The 20189-nt window shown below is 38.9% G+C and overlaps 3 protein-coding genes across 3 annotated transcripts; 2 read left to right on the top strand and 1 right to left on the bottom strand.

Annotated features, from left to right (window-relative positions):
* Nucleotides 1-2508: 2508 nt before the first annotated feature.
* LOC129237694 (probable fatty acid-binding protein) lies at nt 2509-2908 on the top strand. The gene has a single exon (XM_054872582.1). It carries the CDS (start codon nt 2513-2515, stop codon nt 2906-2908), a length of 396 nt encoding a protein of 131 aa, XP_054728557.1. The 5' UTR covers nt 2509-2512.
* A 1355-nt stretch (nt 2909-4263) lies between these two features.
* On the top strand, nt 4264-5716 carry LOC129237692 (uncharacterized). The gene is made up of 2 exons (XM_054872579.1): nt 4264-4646; nt 4705-5716. Exons 1-2 carry the CDS (start codon nt 4314-4316, stop codon nt 5614-5616), a joined length of 1245 nt encoding a protein of 414 aa, XP_054728554.1. The 5' UTR covers nt 4264-4313; the 3' UTR covers nt 5617-5716.
* Nucleotides 5700-6683, bottom strand: LOC129237693 (uncharacterized). The gene is made up of 2 exons (XM_054872581.1): nt 6504-6683; nt 5700-6431 (listed from the first exon to the last, which is right to left on the bottom strand). Exons 1-2 carry the CDS (start codon nt 6518-6520, stop codon nt 5894-5896), a joined length of 555 nt encoding a protein of 184 aa, XP_054728556.1. The 5' UTR covers nt 6521-6683; the 3' UTR covers nt 5700-5893.
* Nucleotides 6684-20189: the final 13506 nt, after the last annotated feature.

Here is a 20189-nt window from a genome sequence, read left to right as displayed (position 1 = left end):
ATCGTTCTTAGCTGTCTCATTATATGCTACTAGCGGACCCTCTGCCTGCTTCGCTAGGCATATCAAAATTAGAAATGAATAATGAACACTCGATTTAAATTCACTCTGAGTATTTTTTTTTTTTACAATATAAAATTAATGTTAATTTTAAACTTAAACTAACGCAAAGTCTTTTCGTAAACTACATTTTTTGTTTTGCCCTGAGTTGTATAAATAAACAACAATGATGGCTTTCCTACACGTGAACATGATACATACTCGTATAATTGTCCGTGGGAGAAGCATGGATATTCTAAGTCAATTCCGCATAATTCCAGCGATTGTCCTTGTGTTTTGTTTATTGTGTTTGTTTTAATCTATCTTGCTCATTACGTTGTATACGTTCTTCAGGTGAATGGCCTGAACGTGATCTGGTCATACGTTCCCTTTGATTTTGGTTTTGAGTTTCTCGCTCTTCTTGTGATTGATTTTGCCTTTCATTTGATCTATTTTGCGTTCTACGCGACCGAGGACTAATATCATTTCTTCGTGTATATCTGTGTAAAAAAGTTAGTTGATTTGATGGGTAATAGTGTTCTTTTAAATGGCGTTGGGCATCGTCTATTACTATAAAATTTGTCTGAGAATAGCCCAAATACAGTTTACCTTTGAAATAGTATCAAATAAATAACTAATTTGTCTCTCTTTCCTCATTTTTTAAAACTATTTAAAATTTTGAGTTTTGCAAAAAGGATCAAAGGCACACAAAATTTTTAAATACATACATACGCTTATATATTGTAGTTCAATTGTACCATATATGAACGAAAACAAAAGTGGTTGGTTCTACCAATCATATCCAATACGTGACGTTTTAAACATTTATCACTTACTTACCTGCTCTATTCCTCCACTTAAAGTAGGAACTCTTCTACGAACTCTTCTTGGTCGTCCTCTAGGCATATTTTAAAATTGAATATGAATGTACTTTTTTCTTAAAATAAATTATATTTTGCGTCTGTCCAAAACTCTTTCTAATTTGCACTGTTACCGTTGTTTTAAGTGAATTGACAAATTTCAAGTCAATTGTCAATTTATACCAATTATTGCCATCACAACAAAATTCTGAAAAAAATTCGCAGCACCTGTTGGGACTATGTTCATGAATACATATTTATTAGTAAAGAGAACAAAAAACAATTATTGAGAATCTAAATGGTCATCTATGTCCAAATATATACAATGCTGTGCTCATTAGAAAGAGAGCTAAACAAAGCAAAGATACTCATATATATGCGTATATTTGTGTGTCATCCCGCTTTGCATAGACATCGCTGTTATCAATATGAAAATTTTGTAACTTTACACGAAAATATTTCATGAACAAATTAACCAATTTTAATTTTTATAATTTTCCGGAAATTGCTCATCAAAACCTTTCTTTTGATATATATTTCATATCTGTACATATTGTAGTTTAGTCAGATTTAGCGTCATGTTTTAAAATAATACTATAGATTACAGTTATATTTCGTTTTTCACTCGTCGCCAATGTAATACCACCCAAATAAAACACGATTTTGAGTATATAAATTTAACTCAACTGTCCAAAATGTCATTATTGTTCTCAATCGTGGCGCTCTCAGTTCTGCTCGAACAGGGTTGCCACAAGAGATCTAAATCTCGAAGATCCGACATGCTTTCGCCGTTTTTATATCTCTGCCTTATTTTCGCAATTTTTGCATTGGTTGAACGATGAATGAGAATGATATTAAGGATATTATTGTCAAAAAATAGGTTCCAAACTTCCTCAGGATCTGCAGCGTGTGCCGTGTGACTTCTAACGCCTGGGCACTTGACAACAATCTTATGTTGCAATGTTCTGGTATGCTTAGGTACTGCAGGATCTTTTGACCATTTAAACCGATTTTTACCATAGAAACAGCTAATATTTTCACATACATTTGTAGGTGGATTATCAGTGTCCTCATCTTCTGCTTCTATTTCTGATTCAGTGTCATGGCCGCTTTCCACATAATCAGAATCTGAATCTAAATCACTTACATCAGAATTAATTTCTTCCAGCCATCTTCCCACAGCTTCTTCAAAATTTTCTTTTCCTATTTTAACCCTCTTCGAAGGGCCTGGACTACTTCTTCCATCCATGACTTTATTCTAAAATAAAATGACAGAGTTATAATATACATAAAATTAACTGTTATCCAGTTTAATTATAACACGAAATAAAAATATACAAACGTCAAGACAGACCACCGCTAATTTTTACCGGTTACAAAATTTAGATAGTGTGAAAAGTGTTTTTCTTCAGGGAAGAGCTTTAGAGCAAACTTGCCGACTAAAGATTCCTTTGAGAAGTCTTTATTATCCTGGAAGAGCTTTAGAGCAAACCTGCCGACTAAAGATTCCTTTTCAAATAAAAGATTTTTATTTAGTTAGGGCAAATGACTGCCTTCCAACTATCAGGCTAAGACTGAGCTGTCGATCCTAAACGCTAAATAAATTATTAGTAAAAATGGCTGTCTGGGAAGGAAAGAAATACAAATTAGAAAAGAGTGAAAACTTCGACGAATACATGAAGGAATTGGGTGTCGGTATGATTCTACGCAAAATGGGTAACAGTGTCAGCCCCACCGTTGAACTGAAGAAGGATGGTGATAATTACTCTTTCACCACTACCTCAACCTTCAAAACAACTACGATCAACTTCAAGCTGGGCGAGGAATTCGATGAAAAGACACTTGATGGTCGCAAAGTGAAGAGCGTCTTCACTCTGGATGGCAACAAATTGGTGCAAGAACAGAAGGGTGACAAACCATCGACCATTATTCGTGAATTCACTGACTCCGAGCTAGTGACTACTCTCACCCTCAACGACGTGAAGTCCGTCAGAGTCTACATGGCTGTATAAATACGCAGTGCGCTACATGCGAAGTTCAAAGCAACAGTAACAAAAAGCTAAAGTAATTTAAAATAAAAAAATGCCACTTTACATGGCGAGCCTGCCAGTATAGTAAAGTACTTTTCAAGTGATAAATTAAACAAATGACACTGCACACAACTGATACTTCAGCAAGCAAAGTTATACTAAGTCCCGAAAAGGTGCATAAACGTATAAATGCGTAATTAAAAGAGATCCCACTAAATTGAAGAATTTAAACTGCTTACCGGTAAAAAATACCGGCCGTCTGTAGTTAAGGGTTAACAAAGAATTTCAATACATAATAAGGGCCTTAGCTTACTATTAATAAATGTATTAAACTACTTATAATGGCTATTGCGAAACTGCTTTGACTGATTGTATACTTTTGATCAAGTCATCATATTTGTCATAGAACATACATAAGTAACTCGCGCTCTCCATCCCGTTTGGTCGTCACCCCATGCTGGGATTGATAACTGTAGTTGACACTATTGTTTACCCAGTAACGGAGATTAGTTTTTATTTTATTGATCTGATTGGAGTTCTTCACATGAATCCAACCAACGATATGATTACATTATAGAAAATGTAGTATGTATTTGCGTTTAGAATTTGATTGAGAAGCAAAGGCTATTGTAGCTAAATATATATGTGGGAGCTAGAAAACCAATGCATCTCAATCATAAGTTAATCCTATTTTCGGCATATATGCCTTTACATGATTGAATGAATCATCATCATCAACATTTGTGGGTCTGCGTTGTGGTGATGTGCATGTAAATGCAAGTAAGCCAGGGAACACATACGTACATCTGCTTCCATTTAGATAGTATTTCCACCTATATGCAGCCCCTACTATCAGGATTTCATAATTCCAAATTGAAAATCTGCCCAAAAGTCCGTGAATAAAACGATGCTATAAAAATTCCCGACATATAAATTAAAAATTAAATATATATTCCTTTCTATATTTAAATTTGTAAGGTTATGCTACCTTTAAACGTCAGAAAATGAATACGCACGTGTAAACGCTACGATTGCTTTATTTCAACTGAAAAAATGATCTATGTACAAAAAATCATGATGGAAAGAATAATGAGATGGCGCCCACCGTGGTCCCGTTACTTTGCACTAAGCTAATTTGACAATGAGTTACGTGGTTTTAGCACCAGTATGGCCAGATTACCATTTTCGTAACTTGATTTAAATTTATAATTAGTGTTATTCTGCTTTCGGCAGTCAAATCTCTCTTTCGCTATTGCAGTGTTGCCTAGCTTTGGATATAAAAAGCCAGATTACCATTTTCGTAACTTGATTTAAATTTATAATTAGTGTTAGGCTGACTTCCTAAACGTCACGATGCAATGTGTACTGCGATGCGAAATCCATTGCGATGCAATTTTTCGATACCACTGCATTGCTTTGCATACATCTAGGTGGCAGCATTGTTTCATTTAAGAACACAGCTGATGCAATCAAAATGGATGTGACGGTGAAAAAATTAGCAATTTGCTCTTTCGCTGAGTTATTTAGTGAAAATCAATCCAGTAGTGATTTACTTATTGCAAAAAAGATGAGAAAAAGACACAAATTGATTTTTCACTTGTGGAAGACGCAGAGAATCGCGAGAAATATTCCAAAATGCAAAAAGTTTCTCGAGTGCATTGAAGAAATGCCCAACGATGTCTTTTATAGCCATTTCAGGATGCAAATACAAACATTCCAGGTAGTATACATAAATAATAAATATTAACGTAGTTTTATATTAATATTTTATATTTCAGACTCTTTGCGAAATAGTACAACCCTTTTGGCCGGCAAAAAATGCAGGACGTCCCAATATACCATTGAAGCTAGCATTGCATATTACGCTTTGGAGATTAGGAAATCAAAATAGTTTCCGTGAATTAAGTAATATATTTAACGTTGGTATTGGTGCTACTTATCGGGTATTTTTCAAAACGATTAAAATCTTATTAAAACTAAAAAGTCGTATCATAAAATTTCCCTTGACCGCATCAGAGCGTCGGATTGTTATGGAAAAATTTCAGGCAATGCGCAGCAACCCATTTCCGTTTGTCCTAGGATGCGTAGATGGGACACACATCAAAATCACCCAACCAACGCAAAGCAGCATCAGTTTTTATAATAGAAAAGGCACATTTTCAGTAATAGCGCAAGCTGTTGTGGATAGCGAATTGCGTTTTATCGACGTTTTTGCTGGATATCCTGGGAGGTGTCACGACGCTTCCGTGTGGCAAAGCAGCCCTTTACGTCAAGCAATAATAAACGGAGATATTCCCTTTCCTCCTGAGTGCCATTTGCTGGGAGATGCAGCTTATCCACTGGAGAGATTTCTTATGGTACCATATAAAGATACCGGCTTTTTAAGTGAGGGACAACAAAGATTTAATACTATTTTAAGTAGTACAAGAGTCTGCGTGGAACAAGCGTTTGGAATTTTAAAGAAAAAGTTCCGTATACTGAATTTCATTGAAATTCGCAACATCAAGCTTGTAAAAAATATTATAATTTCATGTATGATACTCCATAACATCATTATAAATAACGAAAGTTTTACCACTTCGGATCTTCCTGATATATTAGAAGATACAAGTACGGAATCCCGAGCAGACATCGAAGAGTTGGATGGTAGATCAAAACGAGATCAATTAACCAATTTATTATCAGCTTAAAACTTTAGTTTTTACAAAGAGCAACCTGAACTTTAAATTTCATTTTACGACATACATATGTATACGTACATTCCTTTAACATAAACAAAATAAAACTAATATCAACTAAAAATAAAACTAATGTTTTGTATTTCAACACATTTATTTTCTATTATTATTCAGGTTTTAACCTATTCAGGTAACAGTTCAAATGTAGCGTTTTTGTTTCAGTCTTTATGTTACCAAAATAAAATTAACATAAAAATTGTTTTATTAAAAATTTAAATTAATAGGAAAATCACTGCATGTTTGATAACAACTCTCGCAATTTTTTCATTTCTTCTATTTTCAAGCGTTCAATTTCCAACTTCTCTTTTTCCATTTGCAAAAACTCCTCCATGTACTTCTTGTCTGTCTCACAAATATCACTCATAATTTCCTTAACATCACGTTTAGATCTCTTTGAAGTGAAAGCAGGTTGCTCCTCACTTTCAGACAATTCTAATATTGATGAATCCAAGATATCTTCAGGAACCACAATATCTGCGCGTGTGCCGTAAATTTCATCTAAAAGATCAAAAAACTCCCAATTTGTCGCACCTTGCCCAGATGTGTTGTTCCTTTTTTTAATGCGCCTATAGGTTACCATTAGATTTAAAAACTTTCGAGTTATATCGTCACGAGTGAATGTCAGTCCTGGTTCAGTTTCTTTCATTTTAAGGAGCACCTGCTGCCACAAAACTGTCTTTTTGCGTTTTTTGCCCGCAAACTCCGGTTCACTTTCCAGCCTGGTCGTGATCAATAACTTGGTCAAATTGAATGTCCACTTCTTTTCACTAAAATGTAAATAATAAATAAATTAGTTGGGTACAACTCAAATTATTTTACAATTAAGCACATTTACTTACGTTTCAACCTCTGCCATTTTAATTGCCTTTTAAAATACAAGTATCACAAAATTTAGTGATGCGCAAATTTCGATTACGATGCAAGTCGATACCTGATGCATGCATTTAGGAATTTTCGACGGTAACGTATAATCGACTTTTGCATTTAGGAACATTTGACTTTGTACTTATGCAGCGCAAATGGCATTTAGGAAGTCAGCCTTATTCTGCTTTCGGCAGTCAAATCTCTCTCTCGCTATTGCAGTGTTGCCTAGCTTTGGATATAAAAAAGCTCTAAAATGCCCATTTAAAGAAAATAAAACATCAAATTTTTATTGAATTACTTAGAGAACTTTGTATGCGTGACAAATTGTCTTTAGAATGTGCGTTTTTTTAAATAAATGCGTTATGCTAATGTACAATTTAATTTATGAGTTTTTTTTGTTAAGCGAAACTCTTTTGTTAAGAGAACGACGTTTTTGCTATATATGAGATTATTAGGGCGGGTCGATTTAAAAATCGCTCATTGCTCTGTGAAAATCGTATTCTAGGGATCAAAATAAGAAACTTTGCCGAAGGAACCATACCTCTAAAACGAATTCTGATGTCCCCCACTTTGGGTCGAACTTCTGGGTAGGGGCAAATTTTGCTCATTTCGCCTATTGTTACTTGAGGGTGATACTGATATTCAGCATCTGGTTTATAGTCAAACGCTTCTCTTTTTAAGGTATTAATCCTCACACAACGCGTTGTTACTGCCATTCTCATCTGACTTAAGCGAAGTGAATGCTGCTCTTCTGTTTCATTTGCTCGATTATCAGCTGCACGTGATCGCAGTCCTTGGCGACTAAGCTCGCCTTGCTCTTCGTTTTCATTCGCTCGAGAAGCAGCAGAATTTAATCGCAATGTTTCACGCCTACGCCTAGTTTGCTCTTCGTTTTCATTTGCTCTACACAAAACTTCCCGCCTGCGCAAATCAGCTAAACGACTCGCATGCGCTTCCTCTGACTCATTTGCTCTATTTGCTCGACTGTTTGCTGTCTTCTGACTATGACGACTGAGACGCGGCCTTTTACGGGAAGGCATTTCACTAAATAAAAATATTACATTAAAGAACAATAATAGATATTCAGTTTTTATAAACCAAAAATACATATATTATTCTATAGATTTTTTAATGCAATTTAATATAATTTCTTTTAACTTTTATAATCTAGAAATGTGGTATAGTAGTAAAACTTTTTGCAACTACGAACTGAAAAAATGCTGAAATAACCAATAACAGTCCAACTTTTAGAAAAACGCACATGAAACACGCGAAAACATTAAAATCCCACTTTTGTCATTCGATAGATTATTTTTATCACCAAATAAATATATAAATCACACTTAAAATATTTTTAGAACCATAATTTCTTCACATTAATAATCACTCTTACCACCTTTTTAAACTTTTGAAAAAGAACTTAATTATAAGTGGTGAATTGCTTATTATTATTTTAGTAATTTTAAATTATAAGATTGCACTTCTAAAAGCTTTTTGCGAATATAGATAATTACAATGGAATGCATCAGCTGTTTTTTGTTTACATATTTACCGTGATGGCGATTAAACGATGATTTTATAACTTGTGGTGTACACTGTCAATATTTTCTGCTAGTTAAACTTGCACTTCAATTTGATATGTGTTGTTTGCTATTTTATTAATTTGGATTATTTCATATTTAATTTCAAAATAAAACTATTTTAGCTTACATACGTAATCATATAGCTTTGAGTGTAATATTTATGTAGCTAAACCGGCGTTATTATCTAGGCATGGCGTTGTTTTTAAAGCATTTTTTTTAATAAAATTGATATTTCGCTTAGATTGCTGGACTGTTTACTTACCGATAAAGCTTTACCAATAAGAGAGGATCGCTCCTGATCTTATCGGGCGACTTCAAGAGTACAACGACCCTAGCAACTTTCCACTCACGTGGAAAATATCCCTCCCATATGCATTGATCATAAATGGCCTCCAAATATTCCGGCATGAACTCCCACAAGCATTTGCACATCTCTCCGTTCAAACCATCGAGACCTGGAGACCTTTTAGACCTGACCAGGCCAAACGCATAATCCAAATCCTCAACTTCTATTGGAGGGACAGGCACCTCTTGTGCAGGAGGAACCTGAACCTCAGCCCTGGGAAAAAACTCGCCTAACAGAACACTGGCGCATTCTCTCCACGTGGATGACACAGTGTCACCCACGCGAAGAGAGCTAGCCATCTCGTTCCGACGACCCCGACAGATCCTAAAGACCTGTCCCCAAGGGTCGTCCCTATTTTCCCCGACAAACCTTTTCCACTCTTCCTCTTTAACTTTTACCAACATTCTCTTGTATTCCTTCATTCCTACTCTGAATTGAGCCTTGAGCTGGGGCAAATTCTCTGAATTGGCCCGCCTGGCACGTTGAAACAACCGCCTCAAGCGCCGGACAGACCTCCTCTTTGAATTCAACTGGCTAGTCCACCACTTTACCCACCACAACACCTTTAAGTCTGGCAACCCTAGCTTTTCTGAACATCGTATCATTAATCCCCCAGACACATTCTGATAAACGAGCAATTTGCTCGTCGACCCCGAAATTCTCAAACACGTTAAGCGGTATACCCAATACCGCTTCTCTAACGGTCTGACCGTATCGGTTCCAGTCGGTGCATGCGGTACGCCATCGTCTCAATGGACTCACACTTTCCGACTGTGGGGTACGAGGAGTAACCATGATTTGTATTAAATTATGGTCACTAATTCCCCAACCACCCTTGACACTCCAACTACATTCAAACCTGCTCGCGGCTGCTTCATTCATGAGCGTCACGTCAATGTCGCTCACTCCTCTAGGCCCATCAAACGTGTACCATTCACTCGGTTCGTTTGCAATGAGGAGGCTATTCGCCACCACCCAATCGCTCATGACCTCACCAGGACTGTGGCTCTGATATCCTGCTGTGTGCCTGGATGTCTTGCTGAACCACATCGGGGAGGTGGCATTAGCATCGAGACACATGATGGCAGGGTTGCTACTTTCACGTAGTAGCACCGCCTCTATGTATCTCAAGTATGGTTCTAGAGGTTCATTAAACTTGCAGTATAGGCTAGCGACATATCGCACCCCCGCAAGAAAAGTGACACAAGTCAAAAACATTAAATTGTGCAGGAGAGTAAAAATTAAAAACTGTAAAAATAAAAATGCTATATTTAGTCAAAACTAATCCTTGGTCCACATGAACTTATTTTTTTGTGTTGTTTTTTAGACTCAAAAGTATAATTTAGATTTTTAAGCAACTTTGAAGCATACAGAGTCTTCAAAACTACCCCTATTTTAACTTGTGTCATTTTTCTTGTGTTGCTAATTGATGTATTTTTATTTGTGACAGTACTGAATATAGTAATAAAAAACATAATAATATTTCACTTTATTTAGCTTTATTATTTATGACTAATGTAATTTTAAACATCAGTAGGTACAACAAAAAATAACTCTGCTTACAAAGCAGTATGTAATTTAAACAAAACTACTGTTGTTAAATAGGTACATACATTTAAGAAAATAGTGAATTAAAAATACTGAAATAACTTTGCGGGATGTGATTTGAACGGATCAACTCCAAACAGTCTTCTTTTTTTTTTCCTTCGATCACTATTTTTTTAGAGTAAGCTTTCTTTAGAGTAACAGAAGAAGATTGGGGTTTTCTCTTTCGAACTTCAATTTCTGCAAATTCGTCCTTGTATGACAGTTTGAAAAGAAATGAATCTGGTCTAGACTTCTCAAACCTCAGAACTTTAAAATCAGTCATTTTTATAGTGTTGCCAGTCACATCTTTAGCATAATTGGTGCCTGTCATACTACTTAAATGTTTTAAATCAAAGAAATCTAAATGACTCATTTCGTTCACCTGATATGGATTTCCACGCTTCTTGGCTGTTCGTATTATTGTGACATACTGTTGGGGAATAATAATTGGACCACTTTTGAGTGACTTTTTTATCTGTTTCTCAATTACAGAATGGGCTGCATCACCCTCATTCTGAGTATGGCCGCAAATCAAGAATTTGTGTGTAATAGCTTTTATTTTCAGTGTTTTAACTGCATGCATAAACATTGCAATTATATACCGATTCTTGTTTTGTCCGCAACAGTTGTCCGAGTAGAACGTGAATTCCAAATTGTCATTATTAATTTCAGAAGCTTTCTTCTCCAGATACTTTAATATGCAAGATCCGATTTCATTCGCACCACGATGTCCTTCGCCCTCGTGCCAAAAAAAACATTCCACAGAATCGTTACCAACTTCGCAAATCGTAAAATTATAAGAATTTATTTTCGATTTGTAATAAAATATTGATAAATTTCCTCTAGGACACGGCATCACCGCTTGAAGATCAAAAGTTGCAAGAACAAAATTATCACCAACACATCTTTTATCCTGTTCTTTAGATTCACGACTTAACCTTTTTTCTTCCTGATGCTTCTCGTTTTTTTCCTTTGTGCCTGGTACTTCTGGTGCGTTTTTGTAAGATTCGCACAAATTGCATAAATCTTTTTTCGGGGAAAAAAATGAAATATTAAACTCCCCATTAAAAATACGTGAGTACATCATAAGATTTGCTGCTGGTTGTTTTTTTTCGGCTTGTTCTTTCATGTAGTCTCTATGTAAGTCAGCTAAACTTTTACCACCATCTATGTACTCTCTGGAAGTAGTGGCACGGAGGTAATGGCTTTCCATGCGTGGTATCGAGTTGATATGGTTTCTTACGGATTCTTTTATACCAGGTGCAACTGTGAAATGATTTGAGTGTTTTCCCCTCTTCTCTGGTTTAAGAAATCCATTTTCTTTTTTTTCCAAAACTGTTCTTATAGGTCTGTCGTTGATTCCCAACGTATTCTTAAAGAATAGTTTGCAAACTCTCAATTTTTTTGCCTCTATCTGAAAGTAGAATGCGTTGTTCAATTTTCTGTGGTTTTCCGTGCGCGTGTACCTATATTTGGGCTGTATACTTTCAATGTTCCCAGCAATAAAAGATCGTTGTTGTTCTAAGTTGCCAAGTGCCCAATAGTTGTTGAAAATGGTCTTTCTTTGATTTTCTGAAAACTTGGTTGAGCATGAAAGTTTGCATTTGTCTGTGCATGGTGCTAAAATTTCTCTGGCTTTGATTATTTTGGACGTCTTGGAAACGGATTGATATTCTTTTCCCATATTTCTGAGTCGTTTCGCTGTCTCTTCTTTCTTGCTGAAATTCTAATTACTCTCTTCTTACCACGTTTAGAAGACGAACTTGGTGGTGATGATTCGTCACTTAATGTTAATTCATTACTTGATGTTGATTCATCACTTGATGTTGACTCAGATGAAGAAAAGCTGGGGTCGGCTATTGAATCATCGCTTAGGTTTAAATCAGCATTGCTTTCATCTGATACAGTTTCTAAATTTTCATGATCAGATACTTTAGATACTACACCATTTTCTATTTTTCTTAAGACGAATTTTGTATCTATTTTCTCGTCCATTTCCATAGTATACTGCTGTAAATTATCTGGAACAGCCGAGGATTCAGCAGCTTGCCTGGGTTCCCCAGATTCAATATTTTCAAGTTCAACATCATTGGGGTTTTGTACTTCAATACTCCCAATATCAACCGATGTTTCTAAGGTATCGGTGTTATTCTCATATTCCAAGCACAATCGTAAAATTCTCGAAGCTCGAGAAGACGAATCCATTTTATCTAAAACAAAATGAAATATTTGATAGTTTTAAAATCAATGCTTATTGAACTGTCCCTTAATTAGTTCGTTTATTTAGAAAAATAAAATAACTGCACATAACACGTTGTATTATATACGATTATGTGGTTGTAACATAAACGAAGAGTTTTTTTAATGGCATTCCTGTCATAAATGCAAATAAAATAAAAATGACATAACAGAAAAAGTGACATATCACAAAATAAATCGTCAACAATATACTTACATGGAACAAGAAAAGTGTCCTAATCCAAAATATTATTATAATGTCTTCTTGTTACTTTCACTTAAAACAGGAAAAACGTCATAAATCAAAATAATGTCTATTTTCCACTTTCAAAGCAAACAGGATGCAACACGAAAACTGTCACAACTTAAAATATGTCGGTTTTCCGGAGCAGCGTAACAACCTCACTCGTTGGAGATCTAGACACAACTGTAATGTGTCACCTTTCTTGAATCAACAAAGTTGTTTGGCGGGAAAGTACAAAACGACACTAGTGGCCTCTCGGGAGAATTACAGAAATTTAACTTGTGACATTTTTCCTGATTGACTATTGACTTCTTTAGAATATAATGGGCACATAATATGAAATTTGAAAATTTTTGAGTTGTGTCGCTTTTCTTGCGGGGGTGCGATATATTTTGCCGAAATCCCCCTCAACACACACACATACTCCCCACTGTGATGAGTCAACTACTACACAAGAGTAGCTTGGCTCACATACAGCTACTGCGGCATTGACTCCAAGGTCAGTAAAGACCCTGAAGCCCCCAGGAAGACCTCTCACCACCCCATTGGTGGAGTATGGTTCCTGGAGCAAACCAATGCCGCAGCCCCCTTCCAACATACACGCCCCCAACTCACACATAACGGCATAAGAACCCTGACAATTCAATTGGTATAGTTCCATCATCAGTGTCTGGCTTGCGCACGTGCAACAATTCCACCATATATCGGGCAGACAGTGGACATCATCAGATGTCCGGCTGGCTTGCCCTTAAATGCGCAGTTGCGACAATGCGGGGCATTGCCGCAACCTGTACTCCTGTGCCCCTCCTGCCCGCACCTTCGGCAGACATCCTTCTTCGCCCTGCACTCCGCCACCCTATGGTCGAATCCCATGCAGCGGAAACAGCCGGGCGTCAGTTGGTCCGGCCGCACCCGGAACGAGAACCACTTTATGTAGCAACGCCCGGCCTCCAGGAGGGCGGACATTAGTATGTCCGTGCCCTCAAGGACTACGTTTGTTGCCCCATCAGGGCTAACCTTCCACGGACGGCTGACCATCCTGACGTCCTTCTGCAGACACCCAGGGCTGAACTCCTTCAGGTTCAGCCGGAAAAGCTCCCCCATGAACTCATCAGGGGAGATCTCTGTGTGGACCCCCTGGACCACAACCCTAGGCCCCAGCTTTCGACGTACGCTCACATCGAGCCCTACCTCGGAAAACTTGGCATTTTTCGCCAAGTTGTCCCTCTCGGCAACGGATGGGGTGCGAATAATCGCACCTCCATCCTTCAACGGGCGCACTTCGTGCACCCTTACCCCCATGGAAGGCCCTACCTCCTTAACCACTTTCTTAATGACCTCCTTGGATGTAGTGGGGGTTTTACCCCTCACTACTACCGACCAGGTCTCGACTGGCTTGGGCACCGGCAACGCAGGCAACACAGGCGCAGGCGCTAAAGAGTAGACAAGAATTTCTGACAGATTTTGCTCTTTATTATTAATGGACTTGTTCTTTGTTAGTATCATCGTTTCCTCTACCTGATATGCCAGAATTGCCTTGATTATCGCTTCTTTAACATCATCTGTCATCGTTTCATGTCGAGTTGGCAACATAGAGAATATAAAACCTCCTCTAAAGTAACTTTCGAAATCATCATAACCGAGAGAGATCATATGTTTTACAGTCACTGGTCTATTAATATTAGCGAACTTTTTTAGAACAGCGAATCCAACTTCCGGGTAACTATTCAAAATGCGTGGTAAAGTTATTGTTTCACGATTAGATTGCGAAGCAACAACATTTTTTGATATACGGTAAAGCTTTACCAATTCCGAAATATACCTTTGAGTATCCTGTTTTACTTTTCCTGTTTTTTGATATTATAGAGGAACCACGCGATAGCATTAAAACAATCAAGAATGAGATCTGCTTTTTCCGTATTTCAGCGTCAGGTTGAAGCTTTGCTATTAACTTACGTATAAAGATGGGATCAAAGCCCTGGTAAGATACGGCGTTAATTATACTCTGCATATTGTCTTCTTCTGATAAATATGCTATCATCTGCATTATGAACGGGTCAGAGTCTGGCGTTTCTATGTCTAAAGTGCTCATATCAACTGATGATTCTCTAGTCGCCATTGCTGCTGTCAACTCTTCATTTATGTTGAAGGTTTGGGGAGCTCTTGCCATTTTTGAAACAATTTTATTTTCTTCCTCAGTACTTATAGTAGTGTCTTCAGAGTCGCCTCGGGACGCCGTCCATGTCTATGACGGCTCCACTAAAGGCCGTCACAATGGACTTGAAGCGCCCCATAAACTCGACCCCAACTTTCTTGCGTTCGGCATCCCCACCGAACGTTCCCAAATTCCCCAGGGAAGCACCCAAATTCCTGCAATATTTTTCCAGGTGCTTCCCGGCTGGACCCAATTTGGCCCCTGCCTTCCGCACCTTTTTCTCACCCCCCTTTTTCTCCCCCTCGGAAGCGCCCTCGCTTCCGCTTACCCCCGACTTACCCATTACGGGTGCTTTCGACGCGACCTTTTCTGCTGGGACCGCTGCTCCTCCAGCGGTCTTCTTCTTCATGCGGGGAGGAGATCTCAAGAGGACCTCCTCCTCCCCCGATGTTGATTCGTCCATCGCCGACGACGCCAACCTCGAACTGCTCTGGAGAGGGGCTGAACTCCTTCAGGTTCAGCCGGAAAAGCTCCCCCATGAACTCATCAGGGGAGATCTCTGTGTGGACCCCCTTGACCACAACCCTAGGCCCCAGCTTTCGACGTACGCTCACATCGAGCCCTACCTCGGAAAACTTGGCATTTTTCGCCAAGTTGTCCCTCTCGGCAACGGATGGGGTGCGAATAATCGCACCTCCATCCTTCAACGGGCGCACTTCGTGCACCCTTACCCCCATGGAAAGCCCTACCTCCTTAACCACTTTCTTAATGACCTCCTTGGATGTAGTGGGGGTTTTACCCCTCACTACTACCGACCAGGTCTCGACTGGCTTGGGCACCGGCAACGCAGGCAACACAGGCGCAGGCGCTAAAGAGTAGACAAGAATTTCTGACAGAATTTGCTCTTTATTATTAATGGACTTGTTCTTTGTTAGTATCATCGTTTCCTCTACCTGATATGCCAGAATTGCCTTGATTATCGCTTCTTTAACATCATCTGTCATCGTTTCATGTCGAGTTGGCAACATAGAGAATATAAAACCTCCTCTAAAGTAACTTTCGAGATCATCATAACCGAGAGAGATCATATGTTTTACAGTCACTGGTCTATTAATATTAGCGAACTTTTTTAGAACAGCGAATCCAACTTCCGGGTAACTATTCAAAATGCGTGGTAAAGTTATTGTTTCACGATTAGATTGCGAGCAACAACATTTTTTGATATACGGTAAAGCTTTACCAATTCCGAAATATACCTTTGAGTCTCCTGTTTTACTTTTCCTGTTTTTGATATTATAGAGGAACCACGCGATAGCATTAAAACAATCAAGAATGAGATCTGCTTTTTCCGTATTTCAGCGTCAGGTTGAAGCTTTGCTATTAACTTACGTATAAAGATGGGATCAAAGCCCTGGTAAGATACGGCGTTAATTATACTCTGCATATTGTCTTCTTCTGATAAATATGCTATCATCTGCATTATGAACGGGTCAGAGTCTGGCGTTTCTATGTCTAAAGTGCTCATATCAACTGATGATTCTCTAGTCGCCATTGCTGCTGTCAACTCTTCATTTATGTTGAAGGTTCGGGGAGCTCTTGCCATTTTTGAAACAATTTTATTTTCTTCCTCAGTACTTATAGTAGTGTCTTCAGAGTCGCCTCGGGACGCCGTCCATGTCTATGACGGCTCCACTAAAGGCCGTCACAATGGACTTGAAGCGCCCCATAAACTCGACCCCAACTTTCTTGCGTTCGGCATCCCCACCGAACGTTCCCAAATTCCCCAGGGAAGCACCCAAATTCCTGCAATATTTTTCCAGGTGCTTCCCGGCTGGACCCAATTTGGCCCCTGCCTTCCGCACCTTTTTCTCACCCCCCTTTTTCTCCCCCTCGGAAGCGCCCTCGCTTCCGCTTACCCCCGACTTGCCCATTACGGGTGCTTTCGACGCGACCTTTTCTGCTGGGACCGCTGCTCCTCCAGCGGTCTTCTTCTTCATGCGGGGAGGAGATCTCAAGAGGACCTCCTCCTCCCCCGATGTTGATTCGTCCATCGCCGACGACGCCAACCTCGAACTGCTCTGGAGAGGGGTGCTCGCCCTCTTCATTGCTACGCCTAATTTGGGCATAGCCCGCTGCCACCACTGTAATTCGCGTCGCAGCACTCGCACTCACTTAACACAATAGTCCTCTACCGAACAATAGTTTCTACCGAACAATAGTTTTTACCGAACAATTGTTTTCTGCTTCACACGCAATTAAGGCGCACAACGACAATTCTTTTCCCGCACGTGTTGCACCGAACAGGTGCACGCAATTATAGTGGCGCCCACTAACGGGAGAGTCCACCGACAATTACACACACAGTTTATCAATGTAATTCGCACACACACTTATGCAGTTACGCCGTATATAGCGTTTCTCGCTACCCGCACAACGATTATAGTTTTCCCACAGGTGCGCGCAATTATAGCGTCTCTCACTAAAATTCCGGGAAAACACAGCGGTATTTTCCCGTACTCACACAACGGCACTCACTTAATATAATTCTCCGAATCGATGTACAGCTCATGTACAGCAACACTGTAGCGTCACTCGAATAGCGGTAAACAGTCGCGGATATAGCACAAAACGGAATTCGCAATAATTTATGCGCTCACGACACGGGACGTCTTCACTGCTCAACAATCACAATGAGAATGGTCAAACTGGGGGACATCAGAATTCGTTTAAGAGGTATGGTTCCTTCGGCAAAGTTTCTTATTTTGATCCCTAGAATATGATTTTCACAGGCAAAAAAATCGCCTCCCCACAAATCGACCCGCCGGCCTACTTTATAGCCACACGATCTCAGGATTAGCTTAACAGATTTGAATGAAATTGGGCACACAGATAGTGTATCACATTTCTAGACTTTTCACCTAGGTTTTGCCACTGACAATGTTTCACAGGGTTGCCACCTGTTCGAAATTTAAAAAAAATTGCATGAGATATGCCGATGTGGGTATCAAAAGAAAGGTATTTCACTCCGCATTACAATAGGATATAAAACCCCGAATTTTTTTATTAATTTTATTATGTTGCAATTAAAAATAGTTACATTAAAAATTTTAATGTTGTTTTCGCAATATTTTTAAAATTTTTACTTGGTGCGAATAAGCCACAAACGTACCAAAAGTTATTTCGAGTCGGGCACTGCATTTTTCGTAAGATGAAATATACAGAAAGACGTTTTCGTGTCAAAATTGTCAAAGTATACGTCTCCTAGTAGCGCAACTGTCAGATGATCGGAACTTCCGGAACTGTAACAAACACACACAATAAATTAAAGGTAAATAAGTTGTTTAAAAATTTGGAGTCCCTTCAAGTTATGCCGAAAATTTATTGGGTGTGCAACTAAGTTTTAAAAGTTTTTTTTTTTCGATTTCAAAAATTTATTTTTAAAAATTCTTACAACATATTTTATCCAAAATACTGTCCATCACTAGCTATAACTTTTTCCCACTTCTCTGGTAATGCATGGATTCCGTCCCAATAAAACTGCTCGCTTTTGGAGGCGAAGAACTCATCAAGCCAATTTTAGATACCTTCTACCGAAGTGAAACGCACTCCCGAAAGGGCATTCTGCATCGACCGGAACAAATGGTAATCTGATGGTGCAAGGTCTGGGCTATAAGGCGGGTGGGATAGAAATTCCCATCCGCTACCATCGAGATAGGTTTTGACCATTTGTGCGACATGCGGCCGAGCATTGTCATGATGAAAGATCAATGTCTCATGTCTGGTTTCCCATTCCGGACGTTTTTCCGCAATTGCTCGCTTCAATCGCATAAGTTGTTGTCTGTAGAGTGCTCCGTTTATCGTCTGACCACTTTTCAATAGTTCGTGGTAAACGATTCCCTTCTGGTCCCACCACACGCAGAGCATTACCTTGCTGCCATGGATATTTGGCTTTGGCGTTGATGGTCCGGGTTCGCCACGCTTAACATACGCTGCCTTGCGCTTCGGATTGTCGTAGTGAATCCATTTCTCATCGCCAGTAATAATGCGATGCAAAAACGACTTCGCTTTGTATCGTTTCATTCTTCCATTCTCACCGTAAGCCTCACACAGCATTCGATAACTTTCCGCTGCACTTTTCTTTAGATGGAAGCAAAATAGCAATGCTTCCCGCGAATGAAGTTTTGTAGGCACAAAAGCTGACATAGTCTTTGTATAAAAAAATTTTTTGTTTACACTTCGACGAAATGACACAAACGAAGAAACGACACTTAATGATGACGCTTTCACATGAAACTTGTTACACAAATACTCAATACAATTTGACACTAGTATTACTATATGTTTTAAATCCTTTAAAACTTAGTTGCACTTAGAAAAAAAAATTTATTAATTCTCAGATTTTCTTGATGTATCGGCGATTTTCATGTACACGTCAGAATTTTTTTTAATGTATTTTATAACTTTAAGCGACCAATTCTTGTATGCATATCTGTATAGCCACACGATCTCAGGTTTAGCTTAACGGATTTCAATGAAATTGGGCACACAGATAGTGTATCACATTTCTAGACTTTTCACCTGGGTGTTGCCACTGACAATGTTTCACGATCCAGTTTTTTAACAAAATTTGATACGACACCGAGCTTAATGTGTAAGTTATATTAGTTCAACTTCCCTCTGGAGCAGTATTGATGCCTTGGTCCAGCGGCGGGTGTTGCTGACACGTCTCAAGTTATATGTTTTCAACTTCCTTCTGGAGCAGTATTGATTCCTTGGTCCAGCGGCGGATGTTGCTGATACGTCTCAGTCACTTCTTAATTCAATTAACTTTAGGATGGTTATGTTGGGGGACTTGACTTCGTCCCCTTGTTGGACTATTGGCCTTGTGGCTCAACAGTGTAAATTAATAGATCAAATATTAACGGCGGCGTGCCGGAGTAAAGCCAATCGTTCTTTATTGAATAATTGTCTGGACAAAACTGATTATAAGAATGGAGAGTATAAAAGACTAAAGCTAAGTACATAAATGGAAAACATGAATCTAAACCTAAATACATAATAAATATATAAAGATTATGCCATGGGTTTGTGTGTGGTCAGTAAAACCGACTCAGCATATTTCGGTCAGAACTCCAACGCTTGCGACATAACGGAAACGACTGGCCGTTGCTTCGACCCACATTACTTTGTTTATGTTGCATATGTGGTCGGGTTCAACGACATTGTTTGCGCGCGGGTTGCTCGGTGAATTCATTGCGAGGGAAGTTCGGTGACTTGGCTGTTAACTTGTAGTGATGGCAAAATGATTTGAGATGGCTGCACTAATGGTAGATTTTCTATACTTTCTACGCCTACTTTGTAGCATGTTCGCGGCTTCCACTTAAATTCAGTGTAATGCTGATCTCTTTTGCGACCTTCCCATGTACACAAAAAGCACTGGTGGGTTGGAAGTGCACGCTTAACACCCATGAGTAATCCGACCACTTTTAGATCGCAGCATATTTTCCA

Source organism: Anastrepha obliqua, chromosome 2 (assembly GCF_027943255.1).
Source record: "Anastrepha obliqua isolate idAnaObli1 chromosome 2, idAnaObli1_1.0, whole genome shotgun sequence".
Lineage (NCBI taxonomy): Eukaryota > Metazoa > Arthropoda > Insecta > Diptera > Tephritidae > Anastrepha > Anastrepha obliqua.
The sequence above is the reverse complement of the archived record's forward strand: the minus strand, read 5'-3'. Positions and strand labels throughout refer to the sequence as shown.

Excerpts from the sequence above, each read along its gene's own strand:
- LOC129237692 (XM_054872579.1), top strand. The coding sequence starts at position 4,314 with ATGCAATTTTTCGATACCACTGCATTGCTTTGCATACATCTAGGTGGC. Across the intron at positions 4,647-4,704 it reads TGCAAATACAAACATTCCAG|ACTCTTTGCGAAATAGTACA; the intron begins GTAGTATACATA and ends TTTATATTTCAG.
- LOC129237694 (XM_054872582.1), top strand. The coding sequence starts at position 2,513 with ATGGCTGTCTGGGAAGGAAAGAAATACAAATTAGAAAAGAGTGAAAAC.